Raw genomic sequence first — 21,741 nt, forward strand, 5'->3', positions numbered from 1 at the left:
ATTTCTATTTAACTTTTTAAAACATCATTGCAGTCATACTGTGATTGTCCAGCTTTTTCCTACTTAGCAGTTGATACACTTTACCTGTTTTATTCAAACTTCAAAACCATAATTTAATGTCAGTGTCATAGTTTATAAAGTGGATGTGCTATAGTTAATTTAGCAATTTCCTGATTGTTGCACATGTAAGTTGTTTCCAAATTTTCAACATACAGAATGTTTCAATTAACATCTTTCTGCAGAAATCCTTTTCTTCATATGGTAGATTTTCAGAAGTGGAATTACTAGGTGTAAAGGATAAACATTTCAATACAAATTGCTAACCAATACATATTGCTAAACATAAAGATTTCAATACATATTGCTAAATGAATGCGGTTGTTCTGTATTCTAACTATAGCTGGAAATTTAGGTTGATTTTAGGTTAGGAAATTGAGGTTAAAACAATTGTCTAGGCAATATCAGAGAGCATACAAGCATTGCCTAAGAGTGTTCCAGTTATGCACTGTTACTATATACATGTGGTGATTGATGTATGGTTTATAATATTGAATGAAGCTAGTGTTACTTATTCATCTATATTCTTCCATTTGTAAATAGAAATAATTTTGTCTAGGTAGTTTTCTGTCCATAGCTTAAGAGTGTTTTATTTTATAAGGCACTGTTAATTCTTTTTTTAAATTGAAGTCTGGTTGCTGTACAATATTATATAAGTTATAGGTGTACAGTATAGTGGCTCAATTTTTAAAGGTTATACTCCATTTATAGTTATTATAAAATATTGGCTATACTTCCCTTGTTATAGCTTATTTTATACTTAATCTTTGTATATGTCTTAATCCCATACCCTTATAACGCCTCTCCCACCTTCCTTCTTCCTACTGATAATCACTAGTCTGTCCTCTGAATCTGTGGGTCTGCTTCTTTTTTGTTACATTAACTAGTTTGTTGTATTTTTTAGATTCCACATACGTCATACAGTATTTGTCTTTCTCTGTCAGATTTATTTCACTTAGCATAATGTCCTCCAAGTCCAGCCATGTTGGTGCAAATGGCAAAATTTCTTTCTTTTTTATGGCTGAGCAGTATTCCGTTGTGCAATCTGCAGAGTAAATGCAATGTCTATCAAAATACCAAATGCATTTTGCGTAGAACTAGAACAAATAATTTTTAAATTTGTATGGAAATACAAAAGACCGCAAATAGCCAAAACAATTTTGAGAAAGAACAGAGCTGGAGAAATCATGCTTCCTGACTTCAGACTATTCGACAGAGCTCCAGCAGGACTTCTTTAAAAAGGCTAAATAATAGTTCATTGTATGTATATACTCCATTTTCTTTGTCCATTCATTTGTTGATAGACATTTAGGTTGTTTCCACATCTTGGCTATTGCGAAGAGTGCTGCAGTGAACAGGGGCATGCCGGTATCTCTTCAACTTCCTGATTACAATTCTTTTGGATAAATGCCCAGAAGTAGGATTGCTGGATCGTACGCTAGTTCTGTTTTTAATTGTTTGAGGGATCTCCATACTGTTTTCCATAGTGGCTGTGACATTTTGCCTTCCTACCAGCTGTGGACAAGGGTTCCAGTCCATCCTCACCAACACTTTTTGCCTTTTGTTTTTTGATAATGGCCACCCTAACATTCGTGAAGTGATACTTTATTGTGGTCTTGATTTGCATTTCCCTGATGGTTTGTGATGTTGAACATCTTTTCATACATCTATTGGCCATTTGTGTCTTCTTTGGAGAAATGTCTGTTCAAATCTTTTGCCAATTTATTAATCAGATTATTAGATTTTTTCCTCTTGAGTTGTAGGAGTTCCTTATATATTTTGGAAATTAGCCCCTTACTAGATATATAGTTCACAAATATGTCCTCCCACTCTGTAGGTTGGCTTTTCACTGTTTCCTTTGCTGTGCAGTAGCTTTTACTTGGACGTAGTCCCACTTACCTGTTTTTGCTTTTGTTGCTTGTGCTTTTTGTGTCATATCCATGAAATCATTGCCAAAACCAATGTCTGAAACATTCTCCCTATGTTTTCTTGTAGGAGTTTCATAGTTTCAAGTTTTATATACAGCTTTTAAGCCATTTGAATTGATTTTTGTGTATGGTATACAGTAAAGATCCAGTTTTGTTCTTTTGTAAGTGGAAATCCAGTTTTCCCAGCACCATTTGTCGAAGAGACTGCCTTTTCCCCGTCATGTATTCTTGGCTCCTTGTCAAAGATCAGTTGGTCATATATGCATAGGTTGATTTCTGGGCTTTCCATTCTGCTCCATTGGTCTACATGTCTGTCTTTATGCCAGCATCATACTGTTGTAATTACAAAAGACCCTAAATAGCCAAAACAATTTTGAAAAAGAAGAACAAAGCTGATCGCACTTCCTGATTTCAAAATATATTACAAAGCTAAAGAATCTTCCAACATCTTAAAGCATAACTTCACTCTTATGAAAAAATGTTGTGCTGGGTTTCAGTTAGCGGTGGGTTAATGGCAGCTGCCTGAATGCTGATCTTGCCACATGTCCTCCCCGAAAATCTGTTAGGAGCACAAGTAAACACATTCATGAGATTATTCTTTTAACATTAGTAGGAGACGAAGGATACCACAAACTTCAGATAGTCTATAAATAGAAAAATAAATAGCAAACTTCAAACAGAGTTCCTGTTCTTGCTTCAAGCCTGGAGAGTGGAAGAGGGGTCTTTAAAATCTCTGTGGAAAAGAGCAGAAGGAAGCAGGAGGCTTGGAAGAAGCACAGTGAAAATCTCCCTAGAAAAAGAAAGTCTAAACAGAGGTCAGGTCTAGGAGTTGGTAATTCACAGCCCTGAGGACAGGGAAGGAATTTGAACATTGGCAGGAATAGAGGGGGCAGCCTTGGCAAAACATTGCTTCTGGAGGAGAAAGAGATTAAAAAAAAAAAAGCAGTGGAGATGCCCTTCAGATACCTGGAAGTAAAGAGAAAGATGGAAGTAACGGTGCGGGGTGGAGTACTGAAGAAATGGAATCCTGAGGAAATGGAAGACCAGAAGACATGCCAGTAACCCTTCATAACTCAACATCACCCATTAAATAAACTGACTTTCATTGTGCTGACAGAAGGAAATAGTCTCAAACTAGGATCCCTGTCCATGAAATGCCCAGCAATAGGAGAAATCATAAATAAAGAAGAAATTACCAGGGGAAATTTCCAAGAGAAAATATATTGAAATAAAAAATTAAGTCATTGAATTTCAAAGAAGAATTTAAATGAGGTAAAGAAAGACATTTAAAGGGTCCTAGAGAAAGTGACTGAAATGGAAGACAGGTAAGATCCAACATGTAATTGGAACCTCTAGAAAAGAAAAACAAAATATTTGAACCAAATCATTTAAAGATGTAATCTAAGAACATTTTCCAGAAATAAGGGAAAACCTGAATCTATAGATCCAAAAGCCCCACTGTGTCCTTTTTGACTCGGAGTGCTTAATCCCAAGACATACCAGTAAGATCATTAGACTTTAAAAACAAGGGAAAATTCCTCAGGACCTCAAGCAAAAAGAACAAATTCCATAATGGCTGAGAAAATGAGTGGGACACCAGACTTCTCAAGAGGAGCATACAAAGTAAGGTGAGAGCGGAGCAGCATTGTCAAGAAACCCAAGGACAGAAGGTGTGAGCCAGGGACGTTATGTCTAGCTGTCCTTCATATCAAGGCTATAGAGAAATAGCTTAAAACATGTAAAAACTCAGGGAATACTGTGTGCATGAGCCCTTCCTGAGGGATCTGCTGGAGCGGTGCTTCTCAGAGTGTAGTACCCAGACCAGCAGCATCAGAATCACCTGGGAACCTGTTAAAAATGTGTGTCTTCAGATCCACCTCAGACCTGCTCAGTCAGAAGCTTTGGGCTGGAGTCTATCAAGTTGTGTTTAAGCAAGCCCTACCAGTCATTCTGGTGCACATTCTCCAGGAGCATGACCTTCTTCCAGCCAAGGGACAATTGAGGAAACTTCAACAGAGGACTGAGAGCAAGCATTTACTATATTGATTGTAGCTATAAGTGCTAGGCATGGGTGGGGACATGACTGGAATAACAGCATGTAAAGCATGTAAAGAATACAACTGAAACATGGGAGAATAAGACACAGAAAGGCAGAAGTAGAATAAGACCATTAACTGTAAGGATGGAAGTCAGAGGAGCCCATTTAAAACTGACAAACAAGATAGTAAAAGAGTAAGGGAAAAAAAGAGGAATAAAAGCATCATAAAAGATAAAACGGCAAAGGTAAGTAGTAGAATAGCTCAGTGAAATGCAACACATGATCCTGCACAGAAACAAATTACTAAGAGAACTTTATCGGTACAGTTGATGACATTGGAAAATAAAATGCAGATTAAACAAAAGTATTGGTCAATATTAAGTCAGATGAATTTGATAACTGTAATGTGAATATTCTCGTTTTTAGGGAATACATGCTATCAATAGAGTAAATTGGCATGATGTGTGTAACCTACTCTCAAATAGTTTATAAAAAGTGACGAACATTTGAGAGAGAAAAAGCAAACATGGCAAAATGTGAAAATTTGGTGAAAGTGTAAAGGATGCTTAGGAGGTTTTTGGTATTATCCTTGCAAACTGAATGTAAGTTTGAAATTATTCCAAAATAAAAAGTTTTAAAAAGTCATATGTCAGTCAGTCATTCCCAACTAAATTGTTTAGGTTATTCCAGTTCCCTGTTACATAGGTTTATTGTATGTATTTGAATGGAACAAATTTTCACTTTTTTAAAATATCCTGTACTTCAGACGTTGCTGATACATATCTGTCATCTCAATAAATTTGAATTTAGTGAATTTTACTAGAACAGGGCAGTAATGACTGGTATTGTCTTTCTTCCTGGAAGGAGAAAAATCATGCTAAAAATTGCTAGATATAAGAACAAATTTTGATAACTAAAAATTTAAAGATTGTGAGGGTTTATAATTTTCTTAAAGTATTTAAAATATAATTGCCATTTATGTATTCAGTATAACTTGAAGCTAACAAGAGGTGAAAATTTGTCCCTTCACATTTTCACCCCATAATTGTCACCATTTACTATAAAACTCATGTAGACAAGGCAGAAAACGTTTTGCTCTGAATACTTGTTTATGCTTTTCACTCTGCACTGCTTAGTCCAAACAAAATATCCAGCAAATAAGTCTAGTTGTTTCTTTTTAAACATACTGAAACTCAAGAGTATTAATGTGAATTAACTTAGGATGGAAATAGTAAAGATGAGTGCAAGTAATATGTCCTGTTATTAAAAAATTCATTTATACCCATTTTAACCCAATTTTTAAAACGATAGTAAAGCACTTTGTTTTTCTTTTTAAAGATATGGATGTAATGAGGCCCTTAATAAATGAGCAGAATTTCGATGGGACATCAGACGAGGAACATGAGCAAGAGCTCCTGCCTGTTCAGAAGCATTACCAGCTTGATGACCAAGAGGGCATTTCGTAAGTGTTAGGGTGCATGTGCTGTTTCCTCTTTTCAGTCAGTATATGTCTGGTACTCATCTTCTATAGGCACGGCAGGCGCTTAACTAGATACTACAGAAGACATAAAGATGGATAAGACAGTGTCCCCACCCTCAAGGCATTTGTAGTCTATTTGGGAAGGAAGAAACACATTTAAATTACAGAGCAGTGTGTAGGAATTGCTACAGTGATGGTACATATCCAATGCTAGGGATCTTGAAAGAAGGGAGCTCTGACTGAGAGGAATAGAAATTTTAAAAGATGTGGCTTCTGAAACGGTTGGGATCTAGAAGTAAACACTTCTTTATGTTAAGTGAATGATATGAAACAAAGGCATGGTCTCAGGGAAGCAGTGGAACATTTTTTAAACCTTTTTTTATTTTATCATCATTAATACACTTAAGTTATTATTCTAATAGTAATTTAACAGTTAAGCAAAGTAGCATTTTAATTGATTATATAAACTAGGAAAAAATTTTAAGCAAGATTTTTTGTTTCATAAGTTTAAAATTTGTGCTGTTTTTCCCAGTTTGCTTTTTCTTGATCAAGAGACCTCCTTCAAATGCCTCTTAGAAACTTTTCTCAGATGAAATCCCTTGGGAGTTCATGATGTCTTAAAGTTAATTAGTATTTATCTTCCTGTTGATATACATAGTATTAGAGTAGTTTTTAGAAATTTTAATTAACTTCCTCTGAGGTTGATAATGATAGCTCAAACATGTTTAAAATCATGATTACATAGATAGTGCAATAAATTGCTATCTTACCAGCCTTGCTGCATATGATCCTCAATGTTGTTCTGAATATCATAGCAGCAGAGAATCTTACGAGAAAGTTACCTTTTCTTTATTACTTTAATATGTTCAAAAATACTTTTATTTAATCTCCATAATAACCCTCTGTGTTCCTCTTTTAAGTAACAAAGATAGGACTTGAACCAAATATGACTTCTGGCCCATTCAACTTATGATTGAATGGAGATGTTATTTGATTCATTGCCTAGATTAATTTTCAGTTCCCTTCTAATGCTAGACCCACGATCATGTGATTTTTAATAGCTTTTATTCTAAAATATTTAAATCTTACAAATTTTACTTTTCAGGTTTGTACAGACTCTGATGCATCTCCTTAAAGGAAATATTGGAACTGGCCTTTTAGGACTTCCACTGGCAATAAAAAATGCAGGCATAGTGGTAAGACTTGTCTTTGTAATGTCTTTGTGATTAAAATACAGATATCAGTCTTAATTTGCAGCAAAAATTACAAGTTAACATCTGGCCTAGTCAAATATAAGCTAGTCAGGTGACAATTAGATAATCATTTAGCTATTGTATTGATAAAATTATGTGAACTATGATAATAATATCTAACAAAATGGAAATTAATTGCTCTTTTTATTTCTCCTTAATTGCTTGTTTATAATACTTGACAGAAAGATCCTAAAGCAGTATTTGATTTTTCCAGATATGATTATATCTTATTTCTTTTTGCATTTTCAGGAATTTAAGCAATATAGTCATATCAACAAATATATTTATAGAGCAGATTTTTTATATTGGTGAAATTTTATAGTTTTTTAGGTTCCAAATAATATATGTAGTTTTCAGATTTAAAGAATAATGATTAAGAAAAGGAATATAAATATATTTTGAAAACAGATATTCAAAATATTGTTAGAGCCAATTATTTTAATTATAGAGAATTGTGGTGGGGGAGAATTCACTTATGAAGTAATGAAATTACATTTAACTTTTTTTTCAACTGACCAGTTTTCTAAAGAACAGTTTTAACTACCATCTTTCTCTGCATTTTACTTTGTCCAGCCTAATTTCCAGAAGCTTAAAAATTTCTGATTATAAAAATAAACTTTGGCAGTATTTTGTCTCAGATACCCAGATATTTTAATTTTAGTAAATAAATACTTGAAATTTTTTATATGCCACTTTTTCACATACTTATTTTCTAGGCAGTGTTTCTCACACACAGTAAGTGTTCAGCAAGCAATCTATAAAAGTAGATTGCCCACAATCCCAGATGATACAGTACTTTCAGTCATTTAGATAAGAATTCATGGTTGCATATAATTGTAATGGTGGGACGCTGACCCTCACAGACTTGCCACCTGATGTTAAATATGATGTTGTATTCTATCCTCCTTTGCATGTCTATACTCTACATTCATAGGTTTGGACAGCCAAGTTGATAAGATGGAATCATATGTCATTTTAAATATTACTAAATTCTTTGTGTGTCAGATGTATTAATTTTCCTTTATGCAAATGACTCTAATCATTTTGTCTAGCAAATATTTATTCATTGTAAATTAGTAGTCAGTTGTCTCATTGTTTATAAGGTAACTGAATTTTTATTAAACTTAAATATTTAAATTGTATAAAATTTTTCCCCCCACAGCTTGGACCAATCAGCCTTGTGTTTATAGGAATTATTTCTGTTCACTGTATGCACATTTTGGTACGTTGCAGTCACTTTCTATGTCAGAGGTAAATGTGGATTCATTAAGTCTAATTTATTTTAAAGCTGTGTATTTATTGAAAGCATCAGATAGTCTTATATTTCTATTGTGCTTTATAACTAGAAGTTGTATTTCCTATAATCTGTTACATAGACAAATCTCCGATAATGAATATGGAGACAGGTAGCAGTTCATATGATTTAAATCTGATCAGAATATATCTACTTCTTTTAAAATTAGTGAAATAGAATTTTTTTTAATTTAGAGTAAATGAAAAAAGTCAGGAAAGATATATGGGAAAAATGGGGGCAGAAGTACTACTTTTACTTAAAGAACAATGATCTTCAGTTTGTCGGTAATTTAGTTTGGGGTATAATGCCTTTGGGGCTTTTTGCTGATGTGTGGGTTGGTAGATAGTCAATAAAATAATATTCTTTTGTCTTTAATTTTTGTATCATGAAATGATTCTGTTGGACAATGGACCAACTTTTAAAAAATAAATATTATCTATTCTGGTAAACTAATATTCTAATCTTAACTCGTTTTTGTTGTTGTTAAATGTTCTTAAAACTTTAGGCAAGTCATTTGTGATCTTTAAATAATAATATATACTTGAAAAAATGAGAGAGCCCGTGGCTATGTTGATGATTAAATAAGGTAATTTATGTGACAGTATATTGTAAAGCCTTATATAGATGTATTAAATAATGCTATTCTAAGAATGGAATAATGTAGGCATGAACAGTATAGTTGATGTTTTCAGGTAATTTGAAATATTTAAATCAGTGAAACACAAATATTACGTTACATGGATTCTACAAATACAGAAACTTGAACAGTGGATAAAAACTAACACATTGGTGAAAAGGATATATACAAATTTCAAAATTCACGAGATAACTTTAGGAGTATGCAGATCTTGAAATTTTGAAAACTCCTCTATCTGCGTATAGCCCATTTATTTGATGTTCTTTTCAAGGGATAGATTTACAGACCAATCAAAAAATATTTTTTTTTCTGCATGTGTGTCATTAAATTTCAGGTTTAAAAAGTCAACATTAGGTTACAGTGACACTGTGAGTTTCGCTATGGAAGTAAGTCCTTGGAGTTGTCTTCAGAAGCAGGCAGCCTGGGGACGGTAAGTCGTTGCTATGTTATTAATACCTGGTTATTGAAGTTACATAAATTTTTAAGTATTTTACTCTGACAAGATACATTAATAAAAGTATGTTAAAGTTGGGGGGAACAATATTTAGAGTTAGACTTACTTGGGTTCAAATCTCAACTCTACCACTGTACAACTGTGTGACCTAAGTCAAAGCATGTTTTATTTTGTTCTAGTATTTTCACTATCAAGTAAGTTTATAGTGATATTTACTTCACAGTGGTTTAAATAAAATAATATTTATAAAGCACCTGGCTCACTTGTGATATAATCATGTTTAAATAATTTTTAGGTAAAGGAAAAAAGCAAGAAAAATGTTATCTGTTTCAAATAAAATTGTGGTGTTTAGCTGCATGCTCCTAAGACATCTGAAGCGTGTATTTTAGCATAGTCTTGTTTTTATTATCACGTTGTTTAAATGGAACTGTCATTGTGGACATGGCTAGGCAAAATCAGGCGAATGTAGGACTGGAAAATAAGCATAGACAATCCACAGCGCACTCACTGTGGTACAAATGATATGTGGTGGAAATTAAAAGAAGGAAAGAACAGTGTTAGTATAGTGGATTAGGGTTAAATATGGCCTTTCTGGGGATTTTGGGGAAGCTTTATGAGCTGCTCAGAGCTCCCAGTGTGTTGTGTAGGAGAAGGAAGAAGACAGAGCCTAATGCCCTAGGGATTTGCTTCCTACTTTGTCTTCATCCTTCTTTTGCCCCAGTCTACGGGCAGCTTTGTTTACTTTTTCTGTCAAAAAGAATGGCTTTCAGAGAGAAGTGGCTGGGAAGATTGTTGCTAAGGATACTAAAATCCAAGGTGGATGAAGAGACCTTAAGGGAATATTTAAATGTAATTCATCAGAGAGAAGAAACTTGAATTCATTTCAAGGTACCAAGGTTACTTACACAATGAGATCCCTGAAGAACCATGGAGAACTAGCGAGTAATGGCAAGAATAAAGACAGGCAAGGGCCCTTCCAGTTTCCAATGGGAGGAGAGTCTGTAGATTTTTAGACTAGGTTGCTCGACAGCTTGACATTAATGGTCAAATAAGAGACATAATGAATTAGTAAGCGCCTGCTATTGTAGTCACTCCCTGTTCCCAGAACAGCAGGGAGATACGGGCTGTATATTAACAGCATGTCAGCAGACTTACAACTTGATTATAATCACGCCCAAATAATGCTAATTTGACCGGTGATTTCCTTTCCCCAATCCCATACACTATTTTATGTGGCTGGAATTTTCTAGAGTATCTCAAAAAATATGAACAGAGCTAAGCTGCTGGAGAGGTCCCTGGTGATACGATTTAGGGCCTTACCCCCAGACCTCTCCCGTTCCATAGCCTTATTAGTGATTTGGATAGTAGATAATATGCCCTTCAGATCTGCAAATGACAGGAAGCTGGGAGGGCTGGGTAGGACACTGGATTGACCTGAAAAAGATCTTGAGAAGTAGGAGAAATGGGCTTAATCTAAACAAAATATTTTCATGGCATCACTTTATAAACAGATACGCTTAAACTGTTGAATTTCAGAAATTTTGGCCTTTTAACTTATGTAACAACATCCTTTGGCTCAATAATAATTCTAGCAATAGATCATAAACATAGAAATAGTAGAAAGTAAATACTTTACACCTATGTCTTATTTTAAGGAAGTAAACAGAATATATACTCTTATAAGGTGTTTTAAAACAGTTCAAAGGCGAAAAAAATGCACTGACATCTCAGCAGCTCATATTAATACTTGTTTGTGGGGCTCCCTTCCCAGGAGTGTGGTTGACTTTTTTCTGGTGATAACACAGCTGGGATTCTGCAGTGTTTATGTTGTCTTCTTAGCTGAAAATGTGAAACAGGTAAGTATTCTCTCCAGTTTTTGAAGTCATTTTCTTCCAGTGCCATAGTGTGGCATCGTATTTCCTCTGAAAATGTGTTCCTTTCATAGATCATTTATCTTCCTAGATTTTCATTTAGTCTTCGTTTTTGCAAGCTGAATTTCTGCTGTTATTGCAGATTTTACTTTTCTTGCTCTTATGTCAGTAATGCTTGTTCTTTCAGATCACAACAGGCATAATTTACTGATACGGATGTTTTGGTAGCATATTTTTTACATTGATGTCTTATAAAGAAATAGATAAGACTTTAGCTAGCAGCCTAAAAAGTGAAGTTAAAAAGCGGGCATTACTATAATCCAAGAATTATCGCTATTGTCCGAAAAGACACTATGTCCTGAAATGTACGGTGTTCTGTAATTCTCTCCATATTGTAAAGGTTTGTGTTTTAAGAGGAGGTAGTTTGCAGTCTTGGTAGAGACTGTCAGTTTGAACAAACATGCAAAGCACTGAAATAAAAAAGCTCCCCCCTCAGAACAAGGCCAAAGCAAATTTCTTTATGTACTTTAAATGGCAATTGGCCTGCTTTTATTGTTCCTACAGTTCCCCATGTTCTTCTTTAATTATTATTTTAATCCATAACATTTATTAGTTCTCCACATGTGCATAGTGCGATAGTAGGCATTATACGTGATAACACATAGTACTTCTCTTGTAGGTATTTTAATGCAAAATCATGTGAATATGTGTTCTATAGCATCTACATGTATATACATAAGTATATGTTTGCCTTACTTTTCTAAGTGTATACTATGCTTCATTTTATATTTAGACCAAGAATTCACCAATTTTTTTGTAAAGGGCCAAATAATAAATATTTTCAGTTGTGCAGGTTATATGATCTCTGTCTCAACTCAGCCACAGACAGTAATACATTAGATGCGGCTGTGTTCCAGTCAAATTTTATTTGTAGAAATAGGTGGTGGGTTGGATTTGATCTGTGGGCCATAGTTTGATAAAGCCACGAGCTTAGGTATTTAATGTTGGAAAGGCTTTCTTTTATAAATAAGAGAGCTGATACGTTTATTAGCATTACTCACTGCAGATGGTGTGCTTTTGATTTTACAAGTGTTTAATTCCACAAGTCACATCTTTTTAGGACTACTGTTACTCAGCTAAGAGGCTATTTATTGCCAAGACAAGACATACCATCTTACTGCTCATTTGCACAGAATATAGTGGAAATGGTGCCTTTCTGGGATTGTACAACACGGTAGCACTGTGTCTTTTCTGTCATCTACAAGAGCTACCAACAAGCTTGATTTAAATTTATGAATAATGCTAATAATGCCTTATAATCTTCTATCTATAAGCTATGATATGTATCATTTAATTTTTACAACTACTCTGTAATGTAAGTGCTATGCTTATTTTATGAATGAGGAAACGGAGTCTCACAAAGCATGAGCAATGTTCCCTAAGTTTATGAATTAGTTAGAAACCCAGGTCCCTGACACAGCTGCCACTTGGTATATTAATTGTTCACCACTGGACAGGACATTGTCTGATTTTAGTTTTGTGTGTGCGTGTGTGTGTCTGTAAATGACATAGAGTACATGTGTACGTAAGTATATAAAATAAATATCTGTAAGCTCAGGATTGGTGACTTTCTCCTATGAAGTATCAGTTGCGTCCAAAGTTGAATGGAAGAATTTGACTCATTTGCACATATCCTAAGAAGACCAGGTAGAAAAAGTGACTCTCTGGAAGTTGAGGAGAAACTTGCTATAGATGAAAGTTCTTCTGAGGCATAAAGAGCAACCTGGAGAAAGACATTCAGTTAGACTTGAGAAAAGTGGAAAGCAACACTGGCCACCTCACGTCAGCAGAGCGGACAGATGGTCACTGAAACAGCGTTATCAGAGATTTTCACTCTCTCTCCAGAGCTGTTCTCGTGTTTGATAGCAACCTCCAATAGAAGACACACGGGTTGATTAAACCTTACTAATTGCTACTACTTTTACAGTTAAAACCCGTAAGATTATTACTGCCTTAATCTCCTTAAAATTGAAGGTGCAGTATTTCATCAGATCAAACAATTAAGGGTTTAGTTCCCATGCAGATGTGCGCACCTTCTGCTCTGTAACTGCCACATGGCTGTTCCTGGTCCCATTAAGCCACTGTGGACAACTGGCAAGAGGGGAAAGAACTGTGTTGCTTCCAGTGATTCTTACCCATCATGCTGATAGTAGTTCCTCTCTGTTCTTGCTCTAAGATGCTCAAGAAAATGTCAGATAGACAAAATAGCAAGAAGAATGGGGAAAGGATGTTACATTCAGATTAAAAAACGTTACGATACCAAAGAGCATAGACCTTAGAATCAGATCTGAATTCAAATCCATACTCTCAGTTTAAACTCATGCATTGGGCAAGACCCCCCCCCCCTTATCCATGGTCAAGCTTCGGTTTCCTTATTTGTAAAATGGGAATAGTAGCAAAATCTCCCCATGTTCTTCATAAACTTACTGTGAGGCTCCGATGTCAGAAGGTTTGTGAAAGCCTTTACAAAATGCCTCGTGCGTTTTACATGCAGTACACAAGTGTAGCATGTTATGGCTTTAATTCTGCATTTTAGCTTTGCTGAAGAACATAATTTATCTTTGGAATTAAATTACTGAATGATCAAAAAGTTGATAAACAGTGGATTTTAGTAAATTTGAGCTCTAAATGAAAACAACTGAATTTATGAGTAATTTTATTTTATAACATTTATTTCAGTGTTTTGCATTTTGGTAAACATGTGAGATCATAGGAAGTCCTGTTAGATAGACAGTCTCTGTCTCTAGAGGACACCAAAGGACTCAAATGTTTACCTGAATCTTGCTCTGGGTATGTATCTACACTTTTACTTTGTTTTTTAATCTTGAGAATTTTTATAATCATCTTTCTACCAAAGAATACTAAATTACTATGAGAGACTTACGATAGAATTGATTTCAAATTCCCAAACACCTAACAATTCAGGCAGCCCTTGTAAAATTGGTTATGCAACAGCTTTCTCTTCCTGGGTATCCTTGTCAGAGCTTAAGGTTTGATCATGATCTAGTCTGATCATTGGAGGTACTTCTTTGGTACAGAAGTGTTTGGCTGTAAATAATTGGGTTAGAGAGGAAATTGGGTCAGCAAATAAAATATGTTCTCAAAATCCAAGTGATGTGAATGAACAATTTGCTTCTATTTCAAACTACAGAAAATAAAATAAAAAGTTTTGATGATCAGTTATAAGATACATAAGAGCTATACACATCTCAAATGGTGTGTGGTGTAACCTGAGCGTTTGTAAGTCCAGTGTGAGTTATAAATGGCCTGGGTAGCTTAAAACTAGTAGAGATATTCCCTGCAGTTGTAGGTGATGTGTACGTTTGTAGTGACACTGAACATTGTTCATCATGGATAAGTGAAAAAAATGAAAGGAAACACCTGAATTGTTAATCATATCAGAATTATGTTCTGTACTTCTCACTTTTTGGCCTGTCAATACCATATTTAAGTATTTAAACCTGTTTCCTCAGCTATAAATTGAAATTTATTTATTAATAATACCACCCACCTCAGAGAGTTGTTTTGAGTATTAAATGAAATGTTGTATATGAAGTATTTAGCTCAGTACTCGACATATCAAAAGTACTCAGAAAATACTTGATATTATTACCATAGGGTCGGGTTTTTAAGAATTTATGTATCCAGAGACTTGATAACGTCATTGTGTTCAAAGGAGGGTTACAGTGTTTGGGTCAAATAGATTTCCACAGGTACTTAAATTATAGTATGATCTGCCTCTGTTGTGAGTTTTTAAGATTATTTTAAAAGTCCTTTATAATTTCATTTCTATTTTTGTTAAATTGGATTATGTGATTAACTGAGTCAGGGACAATTTTTAATATATGGAGCCTATAAATTGTTGTATCTCTTTAGAACGCTGAATATCTGTTTCTAGAGGTAGCTGAATAAATTTTGAGGTAAATTTGATTTATCTTTTAGAAATTTTTTGCTCTAATAAAAGTTTATTTATTGTCTAGCATATGGCCATACATGGAGTTAGTAGATTCTTAATAAGTATTTATTGGCAGTGATGATAATTTATCAACAGTTGCTTTATAAAATACCTTTAAAGTTCAGCTGTGATTTCTAAATTTTATTTTGACTACTGTACATGTCTAAGAGGTTCTTAGTTTCTTACTCTGAAGAAAATACATTAGTAGAATACCCGGTGGCCATTCTAGACAAGCCTGCTTCCACTTCTGATTAGCTCAGAAGCAGACTGAGCCTTTGCTGGCATCATGAGCATCATAGTCACAAGGTATAAATTAGTGAATCCGTCCTCATGATTTTCCAGTGAACTTGCTTTTCACAGTGTGATTTAAAAAAAGTTATTTAACAAAGAAGCTTATCTTATTTTAAATATCCTTAAATTTGACATATCTATATTTCTAGGAAGCTAGAGTAACTTGAAAGAATGTAAATATTTTGTTTATTGTAAAGGAATTTATCACAGAGTCTATCTAGAACGTAATTCTCTGTATGTTTCTCCTTTGTGGTTGTGAGTTGATGGAAGTTTTTCCTCCCCTCTCTTCCTTGTTCCCCTGGTCATCCTGTACAGGTTCACGAAGGGCTCCTGGAGAGTAGAGTGTTTGTTTTGAATAGTACCAATTCGTCAGCTCCATGTGAGAGACGAACTGTTGACCTACGGATATATATGCTTTGCTTTCTTCCGTTTATAATTCTTTTGGTCTTCATTCGTGAGCTTAAGAATCTGTTTGTGCTTTCATTCCTTGCCAACGTATCCATGGCCGTCAGTCTTGTGATAATTTATCAATATGTTATTAGGGTAAGTATGACATGTTCTTGGCTGTGTCGTATGTTTGTTAATAATTAATTTTTTTTTCACCTTGGAGGTGAAAGTTGTGATAAGTAAAAACCCTACTTCGTATGTGGTGCACAGGAGACAATCTGGGGGACACTGCTTAGCTGAAAAAGCATGTGACAGAGAGATCGAACGCCCAGTGTTTGTAGTCAGATCTGGGTTTGAGTCTTGGTCAGCATGCTTCTGGGCTTTATGGCGTTGCTGCAGAAGATGCAATTACCTACCCTATTCGAGTTGTGAGATTTAGGATCACGCCGTAGTACACCTCCTGACGTGAAGCAAAGAACTCATCAGTATTTCATTTATTCCTTTAAGATTGGGACAGACCACAAGAGACCGGAGTATAGATGTAGTTTTATAATTTTCTTTCATTTCTGAACCCTTATTTGCTGCTGCCACTTCAGCTCACTGCCACTGCGCTAGGCTGTACCCTTGTTATCTGACGTATGCAGTAACCTCACCTGATTTCATTGCAGTCTGGAGATTCTTAACCCAGTTCCTTAAAATAATCTCCTGATGGGATTCAGGGATCTTCAAATCCCTTAAAATTGTTTGTAAGACTCAGTGTTTCTGTATGTGCTGATGCCTCTGTCTGCTGAGCAGCTGAATAGCTTTCATCTCTCACAGGGGCCAACAACTCAGAAAAGCTAGAGGATCCCTGTTCCAGTCTTTCCTGATACGACCCATTTCATACTCTGCTGCCAAAGCAGTTGTCCTGAAATCTCCAATAGCAGTTGATTATAAGCTCTCTTCTGATGGATCTGTTTCCTTTTTGCCCCTGTCTGAATTCCAAAGCCTGTGGACTCTTTGTTATAGCATGTAAGAGTGGAAGGGGACAGCCAGAAATGCCTCATGAGGCTTTCTGGAGTGCGTAACCCCTTAGCTGGACACGTAGGAGTTACTGGAGCAGAAAAGGAGGTTCCTAAGGTAGAGGGAACCATGTGAGCCTTGAAGAACAGCTTAGTGTTACCCAGTGATCCAAACACTTTAATGCTTTTTTCATTCTGCCCCTAGCTTACGTTTTCCATCGTGTCTTACCATTGTATCACACAGTTCTACCTGTGCTTCAGATGTTCTAAACCTCTTTGTTCCCCCAGTTTCTCCCTGTGTGCTCACAATTCTGCTTCTTTGTTCATCCTCTTGTGTTGGCCTTGAAGTCCACATCCGGTCAGGTAGGGCAGAGAACACGGGGTGGTGAGGAGACTTGGGGTGGCTGGGAGAAGTGGCCGTTGTGGGGATCTTGAACAAGGCATGCAGTTCCAACAAGGAACAAGGCTATGTGAGTCAGGACCAAGGAATCAAAGCCAGAGTCCAGGCATATGCACAAGTAACCAAAGAGTGAAACACTGAAACCAGGAGGGACCTGTGCTGAGGAGCAGCACAGGGTTATGGGGCAGAAAGCCTAAGTCGGGAAATCTTAAGAGACTGAACGAGCAGTGGGAACAGAGTGGAGGGTCGATTTCCCTGGGCACTGTCAGCAGTGGTTGATAACGGGCACTGTGGCTCTCGGCTCAGGTGTTGAACATGCTTATGTGTTTCCTGTTGTGGCAGGAGCCGGTCCCAGTGAGAGCAGCCTGGGACTTGCAGGTGGAAACAGGTCATCGGAGCATTTAGCTCAGATGGAATGTGTGGGCTTGAGGGGAACAATTGCTTCCGGCAGTGAGATCCTAACAACTTGGCTACATTTAACACAGGACACTTAGTGTTTATTGAAAGAATTATTCACGTTTGTAATACACTTTTGCCACTGTGAAGCTCAGAAGTGTATGATTTTGCTCTTTTGTTTTAAATTCTTAAAATAAATTAAAACCTGTAACTTATCTTGGTTTTTTTTTTTTTTTCTTTCTCCAGAATATGCCAGATCCTCACAACCTTCCTATAGTGGCTGGTTGGAAAAAATACCCTCTCTTTTTTGGTACTGCTGTATTTGCTTTTGAAGGCATAGGAGTGGTAAGGATTTAGTCTTTGTTATTATTTTAAAAAAAATTTAAGTCAACACAAGGAGTTATGTAGTCAAGCTACATTTTAAAAACGTATGTTTTTTCTTTTTATCTTTTTCCCTAGAAAACAGTTTGCAATTTGGTGTGATAGACTTGAATTATAGTTTCGTTCTCCTCCCACTAACCAAAAGTTTAATCATAGATGTATCGCTTAAACTCTCTAATTCTCTTTTTCTTAATTTGTAAAATGAGGGCATTAGAATAGGTGATTTTTAACATTTCATTATGGAAAATTCAGACCTATACAAAATTCAAAGAATGGTATGATAAACTCCTGTGTAAGCACCCAGCTTCAGAAATCATTAACTTATGGCTAACTTTGTTTTACCTATATTCCATCTGCTTTACCAAGTCTACGTTATATTCAAACTAACTCCAAACATCATGTTTTATTTCCTAGATGGTTTGAAATGAATTGAAATTGTTACAAAGTTACTGTTACGTAAGAAGAGTGAAATGTAAATTCTCCCTTCAGATTTGGGCATATCATATTTTATTTGAGAAATAATGTATCATAAAGCTAATACTAAGAGATGCAAGCATCGTGAGGATGCTGAGCTCTTACATATTTCGATTCAAGGTGCTTCTAGTTTATTTAAAGCCTAGATTGTGTAGATTTGGGGAAAATAGAATATTGCTATTTACTCCATAGCCTATATTTCACAGCCTGATGGTTTGGTATGGGAGCAAAGCCACTTATATATTTACATGCACTACAGACAAAATTGATCTAAAAGACAATTTTATGCCATTTTGCTTGGGTTTCTGCTCTCTCTGAATTATCCCTTATGGAATTCTCACTAATTCTTACAGACCCACTTATTCCTATTACAGACATAACTGCAGACTTTCATTTCTGTCTTTCACTAGTAAGCTCAGCTAACTGCTGGACATTTCCAGTTAAGTGTTGTTCTTCTCACATCTCAAATTCAACACATTCCAAAGTCTGACACATACTTTTGTTTTAATCCAAAACCAGTTTCACTTTCTCATTTCTCTGTTTGATACTTTTACTTTCAGTCACTGAAGCTTGAAACATCAAGGTATCTTCACTCTGTCCCTGGTTTCCTCATTCCTGTCCATAATTAAAACATGTTGAGTCTTCTTTTCATATTTTCCCAAGTCTGTTCCGTAAGTGAGGTTGTATGTAAAACATGGATGGTGCTGCTTGACCCAGAGGGGGCCTCTGTGAATGTTAGTCCTTCCCTCTCTCCTCTTCCGGCTGCACGGGCACCATTCTTGACCTCAGCCCCTATGTCAGGTCTGGATTATCTCCGAGACATCCCAATTATTCTCTGTTCTCTTTTCTATTAATCACTTTAAATTTCCATATGGACCTGACTAACTCACCTGAAAAGTGGAGATATCATTAGTTATTATCTCCTGAGGTTATTGTGAGGCCTTTGTGAGATGCTGCGTGCCAAGCTTTTAGATAAGTACCTGGCACATTGTAAGCACTCAGTAAATACTTATTATTGTTATTACTGCTTCGTGTGTTTTACTGTATGGTCAAATTGTATAGCCGAAACCTCCAAAGATTTGCCTAAAAAATTGAACTTTTCAACTAGCCTTTTTTTTTTTTAATTTAATGGGTTTTTTTTCATAATGAAAATATTTATCTCACAAAATTGACACACAGTAGATACAGATGGATGGATATAGAAACAATTAGACACATGTGTATACATGGGTCAGTGTAGGTCAGTATACATAGGTGTATTTCCTAGCTCTGTCCACTTTGAGAGCTGGAAGCAGTGACACCCAGTAGCAGTGAGCACACCCAGCACCCAGATGGTGGTTGCTAAATACTATCCTCCAACAAAAGAACTGAAGTTGTTTGGATAAGTGGCTGATTGTAGGGCTGAAGCAGGGACATTCAAGATGAGTCTGGAACATCTTGTAGTGTCAGGAAGCATAGCAGTGCTCAAAAAGCAAACGAATGGATGCATGTCAGAGGGACACAGGAACCAACCTGATAGAATTCCCAGAGACCAAAGCCGGAACAATACATGCAACGAAATGAATAACAGTGTTCTGGATTCATACTCAAAGTATAGAACAAATATACATGCATTTGTACTGATATAAATAAATGATTAAATAAATAAGTACATAGGGCAGATTTCCAAATAACTTATGTAGGACCCCCCCCACCTCCCAAGAAGCTGTAACTTAATCCCCCCCAGTCCCTGGAGTGACTTGCTTCCAATGACTAGAGCATGGTGAAGGGGAGGGCAAGAACTTTACAGGCAGGGAAACCTGGCAAACACTGCCTTAACCAAGTGATCAAAATGAACTTCAGTGATCGATCATGGTGATGGCATGTGTGTTGTGAAGGGCAGTGCACCTCTGTGGTTTCTTTTTCTAAAACCTACAATCCCAGTCTGGTCATGAAGAAAACATCAGACAAACCCAAATAGAGAGTCAGGACCAGAGACCTAACCAATATCCCTCAAAACTGTCAATAATGAACAATAAGGAAGGGTTGAGAAACTTATCACAGACCAGAGGAGGCTAAGAAGACAAAACAGCAAAATGCAGTGTGGTTCCTGGACGGGACTCTGGAGCAGAAAGGGGACATTAGTGGAAAAACGAGTGAAATCCAAATAAAGTCAGGAGTTTAGTAGTAATGCGCCAGTATTGGTTCTTAGTGGTCACACGTGCTCTTCGGTTGTGTAAAATGTTAACAGTAGGGGAAACTGGTTAGGAGTGTATGGGAGTCTTCTGTTTATCTCTGCAACTTTTCTGTAAATCTGAAATTGTTCCAAAGTAAAAAGCTTATTTTAAAAAGTTGACAGACCAGTTTGCCTGCTAAGAGCTGATTTCAAATCTTTTTATTTTAAGAATTAAAAAAATCTGTAGTATGAGAGATATGCAACACTTAGAAAATACATCAACAATTATAAGTTTTATCTTAAAGGAAAAAAGACTTGCATGTCAACTATAGAAACTATTATTGTGTTACATATAAGATAGGGTATCAGAGTGTTTTAAATTACTTGCATTCTCTTCTTAGGTCCTTCCACTGGAAAATCAAATGAAAGAGTCAAAGCGCTTCCCCCAAGCACTGAATATTGGCATGGGAATTGTCACGGCTCTGTATGTAACATTAGCTACCTTAGGATATATGTGTTTCCGTGATGAAATCAAAGGCAGCATAACTTTAAATCTTCCCCAAGATGTATGGTAGGTAAAGATGAGTTTGTTAACCTAGTTTGTATATTTCATTGATATAATTTACGAATCTTTCATGATAAAAGTGTATTCTTGATTTTATGATGTAAACATTTTACTGTGATTTCTTTATTTGTGTAATCTAGATTTTTTTTCATAATCTTCAGAGAGCATCTATGATTTTACAGATTCTTGTAGGATATTTTTATAAGATTAAAAATTGTAGGGCGTTCCAGATTTGAGTAACATGTTAGGAGCAGAACATAGACTCTTTTAATACAGACTCACTTTAATAAAAAATTTAATAGTTATCCTTGCTGTTAAAAAATCCAACACTCTGGGCTCTGGATACAATGGTACAGCCCATCACTTGTAGCCCTCACTATTTTACTGGTCAGCTTTACCAGTGTATGTGCCCCAAGTCCTGTCTGCACACAGTTAGGACACATTATACAGTTGACCCTTGAACAACATGGGTGTGAACTGCATGGGTCCACTTACATGTGGATTTTTTTCAATAAACATATTTGAAAATGTTGGGATTTGCAACAATTGGAAAAACCTCAGACAAACTATGCAGCCTAGAAATATCAAAAAAATTAAAGTCAGGCACATCATGAATGTATAAAATACACATACCTACAGAATATGTAGTAATCGGCTATCTGTG

The 21,741-nt window shown here is 35.8% G+C and overlaps 1 protein-coding gene across 3 annotated transcripts in view; it reads left to right on the top strand.

Moving 5' to 3' along the window:
- SLC36A4 (solute carrier family 36 member 4) overlaps nucleotides 1-21,741 on the top strand; it is a 44,224-nt gene that overhangs the window by 7,449 nt on the left and 15,034 nt on the right. For 2 of the 3 annotated variants that reach the window (XM_072969018.1, XM_072969017.1), the window contains exons 2-9: nucleotides 5,362-5,485; nucleotides 6,609-6,699; nucleotides 7,919-8,007; nucleotides 9,022-9,117; nucleotides 10,913-10,997; nucleotides 15,634-15,861; nucleotides 17,749-17,847; nucleotides 20,914-21,083. In XM_072969018.1, coding sequence (XP_072825119.1) covers nucleotides 5,362-5,485; nucleotides 6,609-6,699; nucleotides 7,919-8,007; nucleotides 9,022-9,117; nucleotides 10,913-10,997; nucleotides 15,634-15,861; nucleotides 17,749-17,847; nucleotides 20,914-21,083 — 982 coding nt within the window. Of the gene's footprint in view, nucleotides 1-5,361; nucleotides 5,486-6,608; nucleotides 6,700-7,918; nucleotides 8,008-9,021; nucleotides 9,118-10,912; nucleotides 10,998-15,633; nucleotides 15,862-17,748; nucleotides 17,848-20,913; nucleotides 21,084-21,741 lie in introns of those variants that run through there. The other variant, XM_072969019.1, reaches the window with a different exon arrangement.

This window comes from Vicugna pacos, chromosome 10 (assembly GCF_048564905.1).
Source record: "Vicugna pacos chromosome 10, VicPac4, whole genome shotgun sequence".
NCBI classification, from domain to species: domain Eukaryota; kingdom Metazoa; phylum Chordata; class Mammalia; order Artiodactyla; family Camelidae; genus Vicugna; species Vicugna pacos.